Below are 22,535 nucleotides of genomic sequence, written 5' to 3' on the forward strand. Positions count from 1 at the left end.
TGAAATATTTTTGTATTTTCTATTAATTTTGAGGACAAAATAATATCTTTGTCTGAATTTTTTTCAAAGTTTTGGATGATGCTAATATAATACAGTACAGAAATGTACTTTTCAAATGTCATTTTCTTTAACACTGCTATTTTCAGTCTTGCATGCTATTCTTATAATGGTCCAAGCAACAACACTTAACGTAGCCTTCAACTCCCACAACAAGTCACTGCTTACCATCATGATGTCTAATAATGTAAGTATGAAGTAAATTTGATTTTTACCTCAAAGTAATAAGCAAATACTTGTTCATCTCTTTCATTTACGAGCGACACAGTGCATTTTAGCATCATTGTTCCACAGGACAAATTTTTAATGCTTAGAGAGTAGTATAACTTCATAATTGTGTATATATACCCTCAGTTATCGTAAACATAGCATCTGAATAAATTAAGTGTTTGATCATCTTTGGCTTTCAATTAAAAAAAAATTAACATTCCATAGCACATGAATAATCTGTAATGAAGCTAACTGTTTGTGTTTAAAATTACAGTTCGTTGAAATAAAAGGAAGTGTTTTCAAGAAGTTTGAGAAGAACAATCTTTTTCAAATGTCAAACAGTGGTATGTATATTTACATAGGTCAGAAAAATATTACTAATTCAAATTTATTTCAAGTATAGTCTTCCATTATATTTATGGTATTGATACATCAGCTATTATCTTGAAGTAGCTGTTGAGCACTCTGTATTTCTGATAACGTAGACCTGAATTCTAGATCACTTAATTTCTGCTTTGTTTAATAGGACTAAACCAAGAATTCAGTTTTAGGAACATTGTATTTGCACAAATAACTATGTTTGCACTTTAGTACTAAAATATGCCAGGAATCTGTCTATGCATTGTCTGTCTACTTAAATACACTCCAAAATTCACACATTTAACCTACTCAAACACCATTTAAGATTATTGCCAAATTCAGAAACCACTGGTAGACCACAACATTATTAAATACCACTTAATATATCCCTTGTTAGCAAGTATCCTGACACCTCTGCTATGTTAGCGATCACTGGGGCTTATGTGCATAGCACAATATCATGTTTTATTCTGATGAGCAAACAGTGTAGTGAAATAAATGTATTTTGAGAGAGTATATTATGAAATCATGGTAGTTTTTAGAGCATGTCGGAAAGAACCGTAGATCTGCACGTTAGGTAAAATTAAGACCACAGGAGGCTTAGGTCTTGTCTATATGGTATGTTAGTCCGTGCTAGAGGGATGTAAATTCTAGTGCACACTAGTATGTTGCTCACCAATTGACCTGTGTGGACCCTGCTAACACACACTAAAAGTTTCCTACTGGATGTTAATGTAGTCCTGTTTCAAACGCTCACTAGAATTTTTAGTGTAAGCCAGCAAGGTCAACTCAGGCCAGTTAGTACACGACATGCTAGTGAACACTAATTTACACCCCTGTAGTGCAAACTAACACACTGTATAGACAAGCCGCTAAAGAATACAAACTGTGCATCTGGTGTTCATGATTATGTTGCTGAATGTATTGAAATTTGGAAACTCTTTAGATTAGAAAGATTGTCCCGGGAAGAGAAGTCTCAACTATCCTTTGACTTAAGTACTTTTGTCATAATATTTCAGGTGGACAGTAGAAATTTTCATATTAATTTCAGTACCTAGTTAGGAAAAATATTTTTTGATGCTTTGAGATATAGTATGATGTTGAAGTGGTGTTAAGGGGCTCTTTATTCCTGGTATCTCCTCATACAGGTGCAGTGCATTAACCTTAGAAAAAAGAATCTTTTGTCTATCAGTTCTTCATTGCATGCATATGTGATACGCAAGAGTTAAAATTAAAAATTATATATGAGTGCACAGGTGCACACAATCACACATTAAATAAAAAGCTTTAATTTTCTCTCTGACACTCTCTCAACTTTTAAATGAAGAAGATACTTTCCTTTAAATCAGGCTTTAGTAAAGAAACTAAACCAATGATTAACTGTAAAACTTTATGTAAAATGGACAATTTGAAGTGTTCCAAGAGTTAGATTTTAGCAAACTGCTTCATCATTTGAATATCTGACTTGTGTATGTGAGATACTAAGATCACAGCTCTGTCACAATCTTCACTTCTGGAGGGGAATATGTCTAGTGCAGGTGACTGGGTTCTTAGGTCTGCCAATTACTTGCTTTTTGACTCTGAACAAGATGATTTGTGTCTGCTTCAGTGACTTTATCCCTCTGGAAAATCGGTGTGATACTAGTTCAGTTAATGTTTGTTTTCATGGTATCTTTAAATTCTTGGATAAGAGGTGATACATGAGTAAACATAGTAGAATAATAAAACAATAAATTTAAATAATTCTCCTATTATATTAAACTTGTCTTTTTTATTAGAAGTCTGTGAAAGCTAAAAAATTGATACTCTTCAGCCATGTCGGAAGGAACTCTTATCCAGTGCTAGTGGTGATAATTTCTGGTGGCCAATTTTAAATATCAACTTTAAAGAATGAAATGTGATGTGTAATTAAAATCTGCTTAATGCGAGTCTTTGTGCAAGTAAAACTGGATTGCTGGAATGTTCACAAAGTGAACATAAAAACGGGCCTGAGCAAGGCCAAAATAAATTCTCTCTTAATTTCTGAGTATTCACTCAAGTTTATTTGTAATATTCACCCAGCTCGGTTTTTGTTTGGTCTTATGATTTTCAGGATCCCAATCATGGTTCTTAAGTTAGTTGAGTTCTACTTAAAATAGATTAGAGGCTATGATTATCAACCATTTCTCATTTATTCTATTTTATTGTTGGGCACTGTTAGCAATGATCTGTAATGGCAATGTCAAGTTTCGCTCCTAGCCATGGGGCGAAGTGAGGCCATGCATTATGCCAGATGGGTATAGAAACAGATGAGTGCATGCAAGAGTGCACAAAACAAGTGAGTTTATTCTCTTCAAATTGATAGCTAACTTTTCCTGAAATGATTCATAGAACTTTAATGAATCACCACATATTGTATGTCTAAAAAGAGAAAAAAGCAAGTTTTCTAAGCTCTCCATGTGTGTTTAGAGTTTCAGATGTACCATAATACTTTTCCAACAGTATAGGAGCACTAAATTAAGCACTGCAATTTGCACTTACTGTCTGGCAAATCAATTTGTAAGATTGTTCGTATATTTGGTATTAGCCCCTTTCCACTTGTGGTTCGATAGCTTCAATTGCATGCAGTTTGAAACAGTAGCACATTTTATGTTAGCTTACTGTGGAAATTCTGACTTGTATCACCAAAGTATTAAAACATCAACGGGTATGTCTACACTTAAAATGCTACAGCAGCATAGCTGCAGTGCTTCAGTGTAGACACTGCCTATGCCAATCGGAGGAGTTCTCCTGTCTGCATAAGTAATCCACCTCCCCAAGAGGCTGTAGCTATCTACTCTGGGGGTTAGGTCAGTATAGCTATATCTCTCAAGTCTGGTCTATAATACAGACCTATATCGGTATAACTGAATCGCTCAGGGGTGTGAAAAAGTTATTCTGAAAAAGTATAAATAGTTATACTGACCGAACCCGAACGTGTAGATAGCGCTATGTTGGTGGGAGAGCGTTCTCACTCTTTTGTTGGGTACAGCAAAGTCAGATGTTTTATTCTCTTAAGCAGCTACATAAAGGGTGAGAGTGCACCAGGACACAGTCTCCCCCTCCTGGGCAGGTCTCTCAACAGGTAAACAATTACAGCAAGCATTTATACCTTTTGTTACAGACCATGAAAAGCAACAGCTGCATTTTGTTTATACATAGGTCGTTCTGATATCTTGTTTTTCTCACTTATGTAGGCTCTTAGTCTACATTCCATATTGTCTGCACATTATCTACACAAGGTTGCAACAACTTCTCACACAGTTCTTTCCCACTCGCCTCACACAACCCTCGCTTCTACAAATCTCACGTTATTAGGGTTACAGTTAGCCTGACTCTTGCTAACAAACTATCATGCATTGCAATCCCCTTCCTGTCAGTTCTTTCTCTGCTTCCACACTTTTGTACTACTGTACAACAAACATTCTCAAATGTCTATTTGCATTAAGTCTTGGAATTCAGATGCTACATCAGATGCTTCAACCTTAGGGGTTTTGATTGGATGTAATGACAATGCATGATTAGCATGGATATGAAAGGTATTACTATTAGTACGTCCTTTACAACAACAATAACATAATCCTAAGCTAACTGATAACAATACAAGCAATAACATTCCCATAGCAATAATATGATGGGATTGTTGTACAGTTTTAGTCATAAAGCACAATGCATCATACTTAGTACATAAAGTAGACACTCTATAAGCTGTCTGAAAGGCATACTTTTCAACTTGATATATATTTTGAAGCATGTGAATTTGCCCTTGTATTTCAGAGATTCTTTGAACCTCTGGTAACAGTGAAAGCAAATTTTAAAATCGATCCGGCACTAAGCTGGTCCAATTAAAGGGTATCTGGAACCTAAGGGCTACTTGCAAAATTCTCTCTGCAGGCCAGTAAATAATATGATTGCCTGCAGCGGTAGTGAGATTAAAACGTATGTCTTGCAATGTGGTGGCTTTAACATACACACAGCTATCATTAGCTTGAAAAAGTAAGTGCCCTGTCAGGGTAGTTCCTTTTCCCCTACCCTCCCAGCAAACATAATCATAAACAGTGACAACTTTTCCTGGCTTCAGTTTACGTATACACTGAAGCTGTGGGGGTCTTTCTACCCATCTCTGCAACTCTAGGTGCGCCTTCTTCACGACTTGGCCCTCAGGCCGGGTCACTGCATGTTTCCCCCTTCCGAGGTATCAAACTGTCCCAAGAGTCCACTTTCCACTGATTGGTCTGTGCCACTTCCCCAGTGGCTGGTAGGTGAACCTGGACCCACCCTCTGCTGTGGGTTCCAACTCGGGCCCTTTCATTAGCAGCCAAAGTCTGCCCTATCCTGTCCCTTGCTCCTTTTCCCCTGAGCAATTTCTACTTTTCTGCATTTGCCAGCCCAAACTCCCTCCTACCAGAGAGTAACTGTAGGGTACTTGCTTGTATAGACCCAAACACACCTTCCTTTTCCCAGGGAGTGACTGCAGACTCCTTCCCTGCAGTCCCCCAGCTGTTCTCGGCTCCTGAGCTTTCTATAGGCCCCTCCTGTTCCTGTCCAGCTGAGCCTCATCTGATTAATTGCTGCCCCCTGGCTCCTCCTCCAGGGGAAGCCTGGGCATTTAATTGGCCTACCTAGCCACCTTAACCCCTTCAAGTCCTGTGTCGGGTAACTTTACCCCTCTCCTCCCTACCAGCCCTCCATTTTAGTTACAGATGCATCAGACCTGGGTTGGAGGGTCCCTGCAGACTGATGGTCTCTGGGCACCTCAGGATCTAATGACTCTCAGAAATATCAGAGTTAAGATCTGTTCAGCCTTCCTCCAAGAAAGAGCTTGCTGATTCTAACAAACAACTTTGCAACCATGTTTTACGTAGACAGAGAAGGGGCACACTCAAGACAGCTCTGACAGGCAGCAGTCTGCCTCCAGATCTTTTGTATAATCAGTTCATTTCAGAATTGTTTACCTTCCAGGGAAGCAGAACACATTGGTGGGTTGACTGAGCAGGACTTTCTCCAATCACCATGAGTGGTCTCTATTTCTGGATATTGCCAAGTCCATCTTACTGCTCTGTGGAACTTCCCGGGTAGACCTGTTTGAGGTCTGATGTACACTCCAGAGTAAGGTTGATGCAAGGCAGCTTATGTTGACTCAACTTGGGAAGCATCTACAATTAAAATTTCACTTGACCAACGTAACTGCCCCACTATGCCAACTTAATAACTCTACCTCCATAAGCAGCGTAGTGTCTAGGTTGATGCAGTGTCAGTGTAGACACCTCATTGCTTATGTTTGTTACTGGCTTTCAGGAGCCATTCCACAATGTCCCACACCAACAGTACAATCAATAAAAGCACTCCTGGTGAGTATGCACACTGAAGACACAAGGAGTAAAGTGTAGACACACGCAAGCGATGTGATTACTGTGGCAGCTGTATGCCGACATAAGTTAAGTCAGCTTAATTTTATAGTGTAGACATGGCCTTCATTTCCCAGACCTGAAGAAGACCTCTGTGTAAGCTCGAAAGCTTGTGTGTCTCTCACCAACAGAAGTTGGTCCAATAAAAGATATTACCTTACCCATCTTGTCCCTTCAACAGTTGTGGCAGTTAAGAGGGAAAGGATAAGAAGAGAAGGCACCTTGAGCAGAGGAAGAACTCAGGGAGAGACAGAAAGTGGGACAGTGTCCACCTACAAGAACAACAAAAATAACAGATCTTTAGGATCACCGCCTACCTCTTCTCCTGTGTCCCCTAACACAGGGTATGGGGCGCCATCACATATTGAACACAGTTTGGGGGTGGAAGGTGTGCATGGGACCTGTTGTGGCCACTTCAGATTTCATTGAGGATCCATATTTTAGAATGCTTTCTCAAATTTTGGAATTTTTCCCTTCACAGTTTTCATATATTTTTGTAATATCAATGGTGGAGTCTTGAGTATCGTTTTTTGCAATGTTGTATTTTAATGAAACATTACATATTGATCTAATGTTCCTACATAACACACGAAACAGAGAGCAAAGGATTTCATAATTCTTTTGTTCAGTAAAAGAGAGAGTATTTATTTAATGGTCGCTTGAAAACTGCAGGATCATTTTTGTGGTGCTGATGTATCAAATATAAGCCAAAGTATATCAGAATGCACATGAAAACTAATGGTGCGTGGTTATCCCTAAGCTTTCTTGTAGAATTGTCCTTGGAAAAACTTACATCATTTAGATGCTGGTCCTGCTATAATACCTGGTATCTTGAACTGTACATAAAAAGTATGCTTTTTACCTGGTCTTAATTGTAATGGTCTCTTGACTCAAGCAGTTTAGAAACTAGGCATTTGCACCCTTCGTTACTTCTGTGGGCCAAAATCATTGTACACCCTAATTGCTTCATACATCCCCCACAAGCCCCATCCCTTCCATCTCTATTTCAGGGACTCGCTACAACCCCTTCCAACTCTCTCTCTCTCTCTCTCTCTCTCTCTCCTGTGAAAGGGATTCTGTGTTCTCCAGTATCCCCATGCCAGGGGCTGTGTGTAGCCCCACTTCTCTCTGTCCCCAATTCTTCCCCCATACCAGAGGCTCTGTGTGTCAGTGTCCCCCATGCCAGGAGTTCTGTGTGCATTCCCTTCCACCATACCTCTCCATTTCCCCCCCTTCTACCTCACCATGCTTATCTCTCTCTCTCTCTCCTTCAGGGCCTGAGTATTTTGAAACTTTATTGGCAGGCTAGGGAGAGCTGAAATGAGGGGTATTAAGCTGGAATGTGATAATGGCTGCCTTCAACAAGTTCTTCGATCTATCGATCATTACTGAGGCAGTTGAAGCTGCTATCTCTGCTAACCAGATGTGTGCCAGGGTCTCCAGGTGTCATCCATTTCCCCCTTCTGTTTTTCCGATTTTTTTTTTCTTTCACCAAAATCAGTAGGGTTCTGCCCACTGATGCTTAGAAAATTTCGCTGAAGTGTTGGAATTGATTGGATGCAGTGTTCCAAAGTTATTGTGTTACATCCAAACAGAAGTGCTAGCAAGCTGAGTAGAAGACCTCATAAACTTGGCCTTATTACTATTAATTGTTGCCTTAGGCAGGTTATCAAAGTGGAGGACACATGATCTGATCCGGCATGGCAAATGATTCAATATCAAGCTTTGATTGCCTTTTTGCACCATATTTTACCTTAATGAGACGAGAACTGACAGCTTCTTCCAGCTTGCTTTTAATGCTGCTTCGGGACAGACTACTAGAGATCTTCTAAATATGGTGCAATCAATTCACTTAAGGCCATTCAGTTTCACTGGAGCACCGAGTCCATATCACCCCTTTGATGTGTCTGATCTCTGCCTACTCTAGAGGAAGCAGGAGTTTGAGTTGCAAATTACTTGAAGTGACAAACTGTGTTTTGTCCTTCTGAATCTGATTGAGCAATTTCGGGCAAATATTGGCTCTTACTGTGTGTCCAGTGCCTAGTACAATGGCACTACCATAATACATATAAATAACTATTTTATTTGGAGTTGACAGTTGATTTTTTTTTTTTTTCAGATATAAAGGAGAGATTCACCAACTATGTGCTATTATTGATAGTATGTCTAAGAAATATGGAACAGTTCTCATGGAATCCAGGTAATGACGCTATTGAAAAACATGTAATTTTTAAATTATACACTTGTTAGTATGTAATTACAATACTACAGGTACACATGTAAGACAATCAAACGTACCCCTTTGCTCAACACAGCAATCTGAAAGTCAAAAAGCAAGCAGTACTCTTAAAATCAGACTCCTATGACCTCAGATCACAAGACCTGAATAATCTGTAAACTATTCCATTTTCTGTGGATTGTGATTCCATTGATTCCAATGAAAGCTTATCCCCTTGCACTGTAAATAAACATTGATGTGTTTTGCAAAGTTTTGAGTTACATTTTTTTTATATTTTTGTATCTACCAGTAAGAAATCCTGTTAGAAAAATGTAGTTATTTTCTTATGCTGGCAAGAAAGGAACCAAGTATAAAACTGAAAATGTTTCCATCTTGATTTTAATATTATTTAAACTTTGTTATTTTTTAAATGCTTAATTCAAATAAACATTGGTGTTTGTTCTACTGTAGCAGGTTGGAAATGTATTTAGTGATGTAGGGCCTGATTCTGTGCCTTTTTCTCTAGGACAAAAGGTGTTTTTTAACGCATGTTGGCCAATGGATTTACATTAACCTGATAACATGTTAAACTGCAACTGCTTTGTCTACACTAAGTTTTAACCCATGATAGCTAGCACATGTTAAAAAACATACCTTTTGTCCTAGTGAAGATAAGGCATTACAGTGCAGGGTCTAGCACAACAGAGCCTGGTCCTCCTTAGGGTCTTTGTATGCTATGCTAAGGCTAAGGCTATGGCTATGGCTACACTGGTGCTTTACAGCGCTGCAACTGCCTCACTCGGGTGTGAAAAAACATCCCCCTGAGCACAGCAAGTTACAGTGCTGTAAAGCGCCAGTGTAAATACCTTGTGGAGGTGGAGTATCTGCAGCACTGGGAGAGCTCTCTCCCAGAGCTGGCACGCGACCACACTCGCATTTCAAAGCGCTGCCGTGGGAGCGCTCTCGCGGCAGCGCTTTGAAGTTTCGAGTGTAGCCACGGCCTAATGCAAATAATTCTCCAGAGTAGATACTGTGGTGGGAATTCATCTCTGCAAGGCACCCATTCATTTGAGATTATAAATATAGATATAATGCTTTGTACTTTGAAAGTTTGACTGCTGTGCTAAGCAGTAATTGCAAGTTTTCTTTACTTATGGGATCAAATTGTACAGTATAACTGATTTTTAATTTTTTCCTAACCTTCAGATCACCTCTGGGTGTTGTTTCCAGATGTTTGCATGGTCATTGCATCAGAAATTGCAGTGGATATTGTGAAACATGCATTTATAACAAAATTCAATGACATTACAGCAGATGTAGGTATACTATTGGACTTCTAAACATGTTTGCTCTAGTTGTGATTTACTCTGTTTTTAAGACAGCTATAAGATGTAGAAAAAGATTGTCTAATGCAGAAAATGTGGATTTTTTTTATTAGAGTTTAAAAAGCCATTTAATAAAACTCCAGTAATTATTTTCTTGTTAACAGTGCACTTCTGAGGATGAATTTAATGTGCCTGAAACACCTCTGCTTCTAAATTTATAGTTCCAGATCCATAAATTAAACTTGACTGTTGTGTAACAGCCACAATTCACATAATTTGCAGATCATTTTTGGGGCAGTTGCTAGGTCAAGAAAACATAAAGGTAATGTTTATATTTTACTTTAGTCACCCAGAGCATGTACGTTTTTCTAAACAAAATGGATTGTGAGATACAATTCATGTTTTAGAAAAATCTATTTCTCTGTGAGACTATTGAATCTTTCTGTTTCAGTGTATTTTTAAAGATCAGAAATATTTTTTTTCTCTTCTGTCCCTGCAGCACAGAATATAAAGTAGGTTAATGTTGGTTTCCCATTCCTGTAATTTCTTGGGGCATATATGGTATGTAGGCCTTCTTTAATGTACTAGATGAAATTGTGTTATGTTGTATGCTAGCATGACATATAGACACTACACATGATATATTTGTCTTAGGCCTGGTCTGCACTAGAAAATTTTCTGCTTAAATACATCACTCAGCATTGTGAAAAATCCACACCTCTGAGTGGTGTATTTAAGCCAATCTAACCTGTAGTGTAGGCTGCTAGGTTGACAAAAGAATTGTTCTTCTTCGAGAAGTGACCCTGTGGGTGCTCCACTTTAGGTGTCTTGATGCCCCGTGATTGTAATTGGAGATTTGTGGTAGTTGTAGTTAGCTTCCCTATCCCCTTGCCCTACTCTAATTTCTTTAATTTCATCAAAAAAAAGTTTTTTTTTCCAGTCTACCTTCCCTATCCACCCATCTCTCCAGCAGGCCTACAGCCTTAGCCTCAAACAGGGTTTACCCCTGTTTTTCTCTAAGAACCAATTCTCTCAGGCATGCCACGCTCAGCTGGTTTTAAATGCTGCCTGACTTGCAGACTCTCCATACTGGTCTCTGACAGCCACGCTCGGTGTGTCTGCTGCCTCTGCAAGACACACATTACTCAAAAGTGACCACACTGCAGAAAGCTGGCAACTAAGACAAGAAAAGCCAGGGATCTCCAAGTGAAGCTCCTCGTGATGGAGAAATTCCTCAGGCCAGCCCCCAACCCTGAGTCCAAGTCACTCCCTGGCCAACAGTTGCCAGCAGCAGCTTCTGACAGGAGCTCTGCTCCAACAACAGGAGCCTGTTGCTAAGGAGCCTGCTCCTAGAAAGGCTACAAAAAAGTGGTCATAGACATCCCCGCACCAAGAGTTGCCCAAAAGAAAGTGATCTCCAACTGAAAAATCTGCCCCAGTACTGACAGCACCAAGAGCGCCGGACCGCTACCAGCCTACTGAGGAGGTGGATTACCTATTCTGATGAGAGAACCCTTCCCATCAGTATAGGTAGTGTGACAGACCCAGATCAGTGGGGTACAGGAGTCTGGTAGAGGGCAAATATATTGGTCACTGGATGAGTAGTTTTCTGTTCCCTGAGTGACCAGAGCAGGAGCTGCACTAGAGTAATCAGGAACCTGCTAGAACCAGTTAATGCAGGTAGGCTAATTAGGACACCTGGAGTCAATTAAGAAGAAGCTGCTAGAATCAATTAAGGAAGGCTAATCAGGGCACCTGGGCTTTAAAAAGGAGCTCACTTCAGTTTGTGGTGTGAGTGTGAGGAGCTGGGAGCAAGAGGCGCAAGGAGCTCAGAGTGAGAGTGTGTGCTGCTGGAGGACTGAGGAGCACAAGCGTTATCAGACACCAGGAGGAAGGTCCTGTGGTGAGACTAAAGAAGGTGTTTGGAAGAGGCCCTGGGGAAGTAGCCCAGGGAGTTGTAGCTGTCATGCAGCTGTTACAGGAGGCACTATAGACAGCTACAGTCCACAGGGCCCTGTGCTGGAACCCGGAGTAGAGGACAGGCCCGGGTTCCCCCCAAACCTCCCAATTGACCTGGACTGTGGGTTCTTCCAGAGGGGAAGGTTTCTGGGCTGTTCCCCAACCCACATGGTGAATCTCTGAGGCAAGAAAATCCGCCAATAAGTGCAGGACCCACCGAGATAGAGGAGGAACTTTGTCACAGTAGTGTCTACACTGAAGCACTACAGCAGTGCAATTGTGTTGCTGTATCATTTTAATTGTAGACAAGCCCTTAGAAACTTACGTGTGGACTCAAGTGCTCTTTGTAAATTTGAGAGAAGATGTATTAGCATTTTCTTCTCACTACCTAAATCCCCTTTTCAAGGAATGAGGTCAAAACTTGGAAGTTCTTTCACTTTCAGCATCTTCCTAAAGTAACTACAGTATATGGTGTAGAAACAAGTTTAATAGATGCACTTAGTAAGCTCCCTTATGCCAGAGACATTTATGCATGCCCTACTTTCATGTAAAGAGTAGGGAAAACAGGAATTATGAAATGATAGCCAGAAATACATGTTTCAATGTGCTGAATCAGTTATAGACCGTCCTGCAAGGTTTATTATTTAACACACTCCTTTACCATATTACATGTAGATTCTAAAGATTTGTAGCCATGGCGCCTAATTTTCAGAGGTGCTGAGCACATGCACTGCTAACTGAAGTTTACTGGAGTAGCAGGTGATCAGCCCCCTTATCCTTAAAATAGCTACGTTTTCCTTAGTATCTGAAAATATTGTCTAAGTAGCTTTCCTGTTTTCCTTCCCAGCTGCCTCATATAACATTTTATGGGATCACTAGGTCAGCATATGATTACAAGTTCAGTTATTTGTTTCACTTGAGTCTAATGCTTTCATGCAGCTTCTAATTTAAATTGTTAACTAAATGTAAAAATCATAGTACCTTCAAACTACTACATCCTTTTTACTTTGTGCTATTGGTCTTAACTCAAAAAGATCTGCAATGTAAATGAATAATATTAAGACCATAGAGATTGTCTTGTATTACTTTGTGGTGCTGCTAATCGTTTACAAGAATTATTTAGGTAACCAATATCTGACATTTACATAGGGTCTTTCATAAAGGGACCTCCAAAACAGTGTGTGTGTGTGTATATATATATATATGCACAAAAATAATTCCATCACTGAAATGCAGTCACCACAAGGTGCAAGGCACAATCATTAAGCAGGATGCAGCAATGCATCACAACACTTAACGCAAGAAAACGAAGGGCACTATATCAAATTGACATTGTTGAGGACATTTTGGATAGGCAGAATGGCTGGATGCACAAAAGGAGTTAGATGCATAAGTCCCGGTTTCAGGACCTCTGCAATGTACAAAACACTCCCTCCATACCCTGTAGGTGTTTTAACTTAACTGGCACCTACATTTTTGCTGTAAAAGTTCCCTGTATACCTATGTTTCTGCCTCTGAACATGCACACTGCAGCCCCACTCTAGGTGTCTGGACATCTTTCTCTCACCTAAGCCCCAGAGCGATTCACAAACCAGGGGAAGATAGGCATTTGGGGCCCAATCTAGTAGGTGCCTTCTGAGCTTGCCTGCTGGACTGGCCTCTCAGGTGAGTTAACACAAAATAGACCAGGATGGGGAGGAGGGAAAACCTCCATTATAACTTTTGGCCCAGTGATTAGGGTAGTCACCTGGGATGTGGGGGATCCCTGGTTTAAGTACCCCCCCTCCAACTGAGGGGGGGAAGGGATTTAAACAGGGATCTGCTACCTCTCAGGTGAGTACTCTACCATTGAATTATAGGATATTCTGATATGGGGGCTCCCTCAGTCTCTCTTGTTGAAGCTGTTCCACTATGAATATCTATCTATATATATTATATAGATATATATTAAAAATTCATTGGTGCAGGGGGCTAGATTCTGGATCTTCCACATCCTGGGTGAGTGCTCTAATCACCAACCTATAGAATCCTTTTCATGCTTGTTTTCCCGGTCTGTGTCTCTGTGGCCCAAAAGAGACACTAATTATTTATCCAGAATGCAACAGACCTCTGTCCTGCTGAAGCTAACTCCTTTTTTTGTATCTAGGCCAATATAACTTCCTATTTGGAATTTGGCCAGGACATGGGGTTTCTCATTTCTAAATCCTCTTCCAGATATCCCACTTGGGTTTTAGTGGCCACGTTAATCATCCTGGCAAAATATACATGGCCAGTTGGCTTAACACAGTTGTTAATACCGTATTGGTGAATCTAAAATCCAAAAGTAAATGTATATACTGTAATCTAATTGTATCATGCACAGTTGTATATTTTAGAAAATTGGCTTCTGTTTGCTCATGTGTATACAATAGTTGTCCTTACTTATACAGCAGTGTGTACCTCCATGAAAGGGCAAGAGTGAATGCATCAGTTCCTGCACAAGCCTTATAAATCTCTTTCTGATAAATATTTTATCAATGAAATCCTGCTGCTGTAAATTGTGATCTTATGTAAATGAATCACACATCCAATGTGCCGGATTTTTTTTTCCAGGTCTACAGTGAGTACAGAGCCAGCCTGGCATTTGACCTTGTTAGCAGTCGACAGAAAAATGTAAGCGTGAAAATTAAAAGGCCATGTTCTTTTATTAACTGATGTCCTTGTTTTCAGTAAAGCAAATGTCAATGCCAACAGATATTCAGAAAATGTTCTCTTCTATAACACTGAAATTATATCCTGCTATTGTGCACGTGCAAAATGAAATTAATATTGCACCATGATCTAGTCACATAACTTCTGTTCAGTTCTTCAAATTTCTTGCAGTCAATTGCCTTTGATTTTTAAGAGCAAACTATGCTTGCACAGGTTTAATTACACCGCTACCTCGGTATAATGCGACCCAATATAACACGAATTCGGATATAACGTGGTAAAGCAGTGCTCGGGGGGCGGGGGAGGGCAGGGCTGCGCAGTCTGGTGGATCAAAGCAAGTTCAATATAACGCGGTTTCACCTATAACGTGGTAAGATTTTTTGGCTCCCAAGGACAGCGTTATATCGAGGTAGAGGTGTATGTGATATGTTGGAAGTAAACTGGTTAAACAAGTTTAACAGGGTTTTCCTGAAGTAATTTTGAACTACCTGCAGCCTTTCATAAAATAGATCTACTCTTCCTTCCCATTTAATCTTAGCATAGTTTGGTGACCTACTATAGTTATTTGTACAACATTCATTGGTAATTTTCCTACTACCATATGAATTCCCTATGTAAATCCCTCGTGCCATGCTTGTTACTCCTACATCGTGGATCTGCAGAGGCAGTACATTCAGAGAACTGAGATTACTGGTAAGCAATCTTCCTTTATCAAGCTTATGAATGAAGAAACATAAGTAAAAATCTTTCATACCTTGCCATGGACAAGAGGGGCTAAATTACCTGGAATACTAATGGAATCTTCATATTACAAATTTTAGGAATAAACTGGATGATTCTGAAAAGTCGTATATTTTATATTTCTTTTTGTGAGGGTGGCTTGAGGAAAATGAATGCTAATATGATATAACTGTTCTTCAGCATCAGAGAATTTTCAGTACCACATGAGAATTCTCAGGCAAAGTAGACCACTTTTATAGTACCAATGAGAACAAAGCCTTTAATTGGTTTTTTAAAAAGAGGTAAGGAGAGGTGTTATCTTGAGCCTAATTACAGAGGAACTTGGAATGACGATTTAAATTGCTACTATGGTGCTTTAGATAATCACATTTTCTTTTTCTTCTTTTTTTTTGCAATGTGGATTTTTGCATGTTATATTTAGGGATCAAAACTGAATTGATAACAAAAATATCTCTAAGTGAAGTGGCAGTAGTGCGCTTTTGAAATGCTTTGGCATGGTTTGAGTTATAATTTCCTAATTGCTCTTGATTTAGAGCTCTGTGGCTAATTTTAACAGTCATGTTACTGTTAATTGTATTCACACAAACAGATATTTACATTTGCATATCTATGTAGATTTCTGTGAAAGCAGTTGTTTACCAGATTTAAATAGTTACTTCTTTATCAATGTAATATGTATGCTAGTAGTGATTGTTACCTTCCTAGAATGTGTGCCAAGCCAAAATAGGGGAGAGATGCCTCAAATTCCAATTCTTTTTTTGCAGGCATACACAGATTACAGCGATTCTGTTTCCAGGAGAATGGGTTTTATTCCTCTCCCATTGGCTGTTTTAGTAAGTCATGTATTTTCATTTTTCAGACCAAAAATCTCTCAGTGGTTAGTAAGAATTCTGCTTAGGGATAAAAGATTAATTCAAGGTCATAGAAAAATGCTTTATTTTTCTGAAGAAACTCAGTGTGAAATAGATGAGGACCCATGTCTTTGCCACCAGGAGACATGGTGCTCTATTTTAAGGCCACATAGAAAGTGAAGCTGCAGCAGAATAAAGTGAATGATTATTAGATGTAACTTCACGCCAGGAGCATAAATGCCCCAGGATTTATACAGGCTGCTGCTAAGTTTCCTGGTAGAGTTCATGGTGTTGGGTTTTAACCTGTAAATGAGTTAGGAACCTGATTGCCTAAGAAATGCTCTCTGTCTCTTTCCATTGCTGCCACAGTTGAGGTCAACATACACATATTTGTTGGAGTTTTCTTCATATAACGGAGAGGGGGCTGTCTATTTGGTTATATGGCCACAATCACCCTAATATCTGAGTGGGTCACAAACAATTAATTGATCCTCACAACCCTGTGTGAGGTAGGGAAGCATTATCGTCTTTTTATATATAAGAATGAGGCACAGAGATTAAGTGACTTGACTAAAGTCACATAGGAAGTCTCTGGCAGAGCCAGGAGTTGAACCTACATCTCTTAAACTCAGGTTCAGTGCCTTAACCACAAGATTGTTCTACATGAGGGTCCCTCAACTTCAGAATTCACTCCACTCCTTGGTCCAAAAAAGGCTTAGTTTCTTTCTTTTGGACATGCTGGAACACCCTTCCTTCCCACCCCACCCCCTGTTATGTGGGAAGTGAGCTAAGGTTAGAGGGCTTGATTGTTACTTCTGTGGAGAGGTTTGATGTAAGTATAGTTGTTGCTAGTAGGCTGCACAGCTCATTGTGTTGAAAAAATTATGTGAATGTGAAATGAGCACTTCTTTATATTTTAACACCTCTAAATGATGCTACACGTCTGACTTAGCACTCAACATAAGGAAATCTATACCACTTGATACAGAGTCATGACTTGATGTATGTGTTAGTGTTTTTTATCCTCCCAGCATAGAGGATTAAATGCAGATTACTACTATGGAATTTATAATGACTTGGACCATTATAGTGGAACAGGCTACCGCCATACTGATTGAACATTTATTCCTTTTGGCAAGTATCCTGATTGTTCAGTCAGAATAGCAAAAGCAGCTGGCTGCCAGGAAGCTGACAGTTGTGCAGGTTTCGAAGGCTCTTGGTAGGAAAAATTTTATAAAACACCTTCAGTGTTTTCTTATCATGCCCTTCCCTGCACTGGTATGTTCAGTGGCTTAGGGCTTGTCTGCACAGGGGAGGGGACCAGAATAACTATTGTGGTATAAACTGTTCTGGATTAGCTCCCTGTGTTTCCTCTCCCCCACCCTTCCTCCAACCCCCCAGCCCATGTCGGCATGCTATTCCAGAATTAAAGGCACTTTATTTTGGAATAATTAGTGCATTTTGTGATTTCTGAGCACATAAATTATTCCAAAATAAAGTGACTTTTATTCTGAACTAGTGACTACAAAGGGAGCTATTCTGGAATACCATATTCTGCAATCATTGTTCTGGTCAATATCTCTGTGTAGACGAGCCCTTAGTCATAATGGCATTGGACAGAAGCACCAACTCTGCCATCAGAGTTCCATAATGTTACTGGTAGAGTGATTAGTGATGTAACATTTTTCATTTTTTTGTTGCAATACTGTCCCACAGGGATCCAGCAAAAATGTTACTGATAACTTTGTCTAGTTAAGTTCAGCAGGGACCAACATCTACTATGGTCAAAATTACAGTTATCTACTTAGACTTCAATTATGGAACGCATCCCTATTCAAGATGGGACTTAAGTACATGTCTAAAGTTCAGCATGTGCTGAAATGCTGTCCTTAACAAGGATGGGACTTAAGCCCAAGCTTAAGTGTTTTCCTGAATTTGGGCCTTAACTGCTCACTGAAAACGAACTTGTGATTTCTTGGTGTTCAAACTTTGCAAGCAGATAGGTTCCATAACTTGCTGAGTCCACAAAATAGCTGTCTCAAGTTTTCTTTAGTGCAGAGTGATACATTACAATTCTGGTTCACTACATCAATATCTTTAATGTGATTTCCACACATATATATTGGGTAGTTGCCTCAGATATTTGTATCAATAACTGGAATCCTCTTCCAGCCCATCATTTCTTTCTTGATTCTGTCAAGAATTCATAATGCTGAACTTGATATCAATCATTTATATAGCAACAGAGTATAGAGTTATTACTAGAATTTAGAGCTGTCAGGTGATTAATCGCGTGATTAATCACACTGTTTTGTTTTTGAGTGCAGTTATGTAACAAAAAAAATCTACATTTCTAAGTTGCGCTTTCACGACAAAGATTGCACTACAGTACTTCTATGAGGTGAACTGAAAAACACTATTTCTTTTGTTTCATTTTTACATTGCAAATATTTGTAATCAAAAATAATATACACGTTGATTTCAGTTACAACATAGAATACAATACATATGAAAATGTAGAAAGACATCCAGCAATATTTAATAAATTTCAGTTGGTATTCTCTTGCTTAACAGTGCGATTAAAGCTGCGATTAATCACAATTAATTTTTTGAGTTAATTGCTTGAGTTAACTACAATTAATCAACAACCCTACTAGAATTACAACTCTATTGCAAGTCAAGTAATAGCAGATACTCGTGTAATATTTATTCAGATAATTCTTGAATAATTAGCAATATCAAGAGGAATACAGAACATTACAAAGTTAATTGTCCTTAGTATAAATATTCTCATTTTTGTCAAACTTCACTCAATGTAAATGCCCTCTTTAAATATTCTATTAATTATTAATCTATGTGCCTGAACTGTTGAACTTTTATTTTTAAACAGCTCATCAGAGTCGTAACAAGCTCAATAAAAGTACAAGGAGTCTTGGCTTATGCCTGTGTTGTGCTCTTCTATTGTGGGTAAGCGGAACACAAAAGCAATTATTGAACGGTATTTACTGTTTAACTAAAAGATTGTAAGAAATAATTTGCTCTGTTGATGTTTCAAGGTACAGTCATAATACAGTCTCTTCTCCATGGAGCCCAATAGGTGTGAAATTTACATAAAATGCATTGCAGAACAGTCATAGTTGGATCTAGCAGCAGAAGCTGAGATTACCTGTATGGAGCTCACACTCTTCGCAAAAGTACATGCTTTGGCTGAGGCATGGGAGAATAAAAATAACAGCCACTGAGCAATTTGCGGATAAACTTTTGCATCAGTTTCAGAGCCTTCCTTTTCAATTAGTGAGAAGTTACGATTACGGTCAACAAAATGAGACCAGATATGACTGGGTCAAATAGGGTATAAGGAGTGTTTTATATATTTCTTCTTTGAATTAAACGTGTGTTATTTTACATTTCCTGAGGTTGTATGTAATCCTAGCTATTTAATATAGTGATTAGCTTATCATACGACCTCACAGAATCTTGTACAATAATTAATAATGCTGTGTTTGCTTAAACAAGAGGCATAAAACCCCCAGCTGAGAAAAGTTAACTTTGGCAGTTGACCAGGAGCTCAAGGACGACATCAAATTTGGATAGAATGGAGCAGATGGTAGTCACCCTGATCTGGAGCACACAAGTGCTGCCCTTAGAAAAAATAGGTCCTCACATACATTTAATCTAAATCCAAGTGGAGGTGGATATCTGTAGTTTTTCTGTGCCGTATTTATGATTCATAATAAGGTAATTGCATGCCTCATTTGGGCTTAAGGGGACATTTTGGCTCATTCCCCACCTGAAACAATTTTTAACTAATTAACAAATAAGATTGCAAGTAAATACAAAATGCTAGTGCATTTAAAAACTAAAATTGAAATAGATTTTTATAGTGTGCAAAGTAGACTCATGTAACTGCTAATGACCACGATTGTATTCAGTGACTGAATACTTATACCACTCAGCTGGTAAACTGAAGAACTTGGAAAAAAAGATTTTAAATTGAAAGATCACATGACAGTGCCGCCTTGCACATTGGGTGGTATTGAAGCATATGCCTTCCTGGATAAACTCCCTCTGGAAAGAGCTAACGATGTCAAGCAGTAACCACACCCAGAGAATCATTAAGGGTATTGTATGGGTGAAGCCTTAAGGTTCCTACCTATTGCAAAGTTGCTGCACAGAAGGAGGGTAGATGCCCAGACTCTCCTTTCTAGGCCATGTGGTCTCAGTAAGTAGCCTTGGGCTCATAGGTGCCAACTCCATGGGTGCTCCGGGCCTGGAGCACACCTGGGGGAAAGTGGTAGGTAATGAGCACCCACCAGCAGCCCCTCTATCAGCTCCCCACCCCACTCCCAGTGCCTCCCGCCCACTGGCGGGCCCCGTGGATTAGCGCCTCCCACCCGCCATTTTATCAGCTGTTTCACGGCATGCAGGCAGAAGGGTCTGAGGGAGGAGAGAGCGAGCATGTGGCGCGCTCAAGGGAGGGGGCAGAACTGGGTGGAAAAAGGCGGGGCAGGGTTGGGGCCTTGGGTGAAGGGGTGGGGTGGGGTGGGGCTTGGGTCAACCCCGAACCGCCCCCCCGCCCCCGAACTTTGGAAAGTCGGCGTCTATGCTTGTGCTAGAGGTTTGCCAGATATAAAACTCAGGGGCTGGGGCAAGTTGAGAAGAATATCTGGGCATGTTTTCACTATAACATTAACCCAGATTCTTACATCCACATATAAAATCCTCTGTCCCAAGCTGAGTGGTGCTTTCAGCCCCAGCTAGTTGGCCTGTCCGGTGGCATAGACTAAAGTCTGGGTGCTGCTTTCAGATGGGCTGGTTACCAGCCCACTTTGCTGTGAGGATGCAAGATAAACCCTTTGAATGCTGATAGTCCTTCAGTGCCTTCTAAAAATTCTCCAACAGTTAGCATCTCAGCTTAGTGCAGCACAAGACTATGGGATACGCCCACTGAAATCCTACCAACTCTCACTAGTGAGTGCAGCACCAGTGAGGATATTGTAACTTGAGTGTGTCTTTTCAATGTGTCTGCTCACACCCAGGCTAGGCAAAACCAAGTTAACTGCAGAGAAGACTGACATCCTGCTCAGGACACCCAGAATTGTGAGCCACTGTGTTATCCTTCAGCCTCAGCAAATGAGAGTTTTGCTGTTGCTCAGCTGTGTATCAGGCCAGCAAACTCTTCAGGACTCTGCCAATTGGTTTAGCTGAAGACTCCCACTTCACTTTAATATACCAGAACTGAGATAGTTTTGTAACAAAATAAGAAGAAGTTTGAGTACAGAGATTTAAGTGATACTAGGCAAGAATAAAAGATATTGGTCTGGTTACAAACAAAACAAAACAAGCTTTCTAGTGACTAAAACTTAACTTTAGCAAGTTACAATTTTTGCCTAAGCAGTTTCTCACTATATAAAGTTTCCAGCAGTTCTTGCCTTTCAGACCACGAGGATCCAGCTTTCCTAGGTGCTGTACCCTGTTGTCCCCTCAGTGATGGATAACTAAAAAATCTTTTTTCTCCCCTTATATTACTCAAACTCCATTGTCTCTGTCTCAAGAGCCAGAAAGTCTTCCTGGGGTGCAGATTTTCTCCCTTAGTATCATTGTTAAACACTCTTCTCCCCTGCTCATTTAGCTTGATGGCTTTGTTTACCTTATATGTAAATATACTTCCATTGTCTTCTGCTGGTAACCAAGCCAATCAGACTGGTGAATACACATTCCTTTGTCTAGGGCAGACTAAGTTTTATGCTCTGTCTTCCAAGACACATTTTAAGAACACATTTCCAACACACATCTATAACTTTGTACCCAACCCATATGTGCATCATACAATGATTTCTAGGACCTGCGTGTCACCAGTTTATATACAATTTATGTGACACTTTTTAGATATATATTATGACAACAGTGTGTTGATGCAGTGTGTGTGTCAGGCCTGATGTGAGTTACAGTATGGGGTGAGACCCCCTCAGCCAGCTGGCGTTGAAGGGCTCCCAGGATCACAAAGGACATTTCTCCACAGCAAAGAGAAACCCATAGCTGGCCTGTACCACAGCTGGCCAATTACGGATCAGGCTGCGGAGCTGTTTCACTGCTGTGTAGACGGCTGGAGCCCGGACTCTAGGACCCTGCGAGGTGGGAGGGTCCCAGAGCTCAGGCTTCAGCCCAAGCCCGGAAGTCTACACAGCAGTGAAACAGGCCCACAGATCAAGAGCCCAAGTCAGCTGGCACATGCCAGACACAGGTTTTTCTTTGCTGTGTAGACATACTCAAAGACATACCCTCTGTGTTGAGCAGTAAGACTTGGGTATGGCCTTAGAGAGAAACAAAGTGCAGGAATCCTGGGTCCAGGGCAGAAGTGCCTGGTCTGAGGTTTCTGCAGGAAGGGAGTTGTCTGTGTGTTGTTTGTTACCACCCCAATTCAAAGAAACGGGGCCTGTGTACATTTTGTAAATAAAAAAATTACACCAATAAAACACCTGACTCCAACTCACCAATTCTGCTCCAAATGGGACATTGACCTTCAAAATGGCAGGAGACAGAGTCTGTAGTGATATGTTAAGTATATATGAATAAAGACAGCTGTGACCTGTTTCTTCTTTGGATTTAGTTTTAGATTAGATTTTGTCATACTATATGAATTTCAAAGTGAGAATGGACCTTATTCTTTTGCTGTGATCTCAGGTTTAGAATTAGT

At 40.0% G+C, this 22,535-nt stretch overlaps 1 protein-coding gene across 4 annotated transcripts in view; it reads left to right on the top strand.

The window, feature by feature from the left end:
• TAPT1 (transmembrane anterior posterior transformation 1) overlaps positions 1-22,535 on the top strand; it is an 87,530-nt gene that overhangs the window by 54,374 nt on the left and 10,621 nt on the right. For all 4 annotated transcript variants that reach the window (XM_034771033.1, XM_034771034.1, XM_034771035.1 and 1 more), the window contains 7 exons: positions 147-244; positions 542-611; positions 8,173-8,253; positions 9,478-9,587; positions 14,148-14,207; positions 15,752-15,820; positions 18,729-18,805. In XM_034771033.1, coding sequence (XP_034626924.1) covers positions 147-244; positions 542-611; positions 8,173-8,253; positions 9,478-9,587; positions 14,148-14,207; positions 15,752-15,820; positions 18,729-18,805 — 565 coding nt within the window. The remainder of the gene's footprint in view (positions 1-146; positions 245-541; positions 612-8,172; positions 8,254-9,477; positions 9,588-14,147; positions 14,208-15,751; positions 15,821-18,728; positions 18,806-22,535) is intronic.

This window comes from Trachemys scripta, chromosome 5 (genome assembly GCF_013100865.1).
Source record: "Trachemys scripta elegans isolate TJP31775 chromosome 5, CAS_Tse_1.0, whole genome shotgun sequence".
Taxonomy (NCBI): Eukaryota; Metazoa; Chordata; order Testudines; family Emydidae; genus Trachemys; species Trachemys scripta.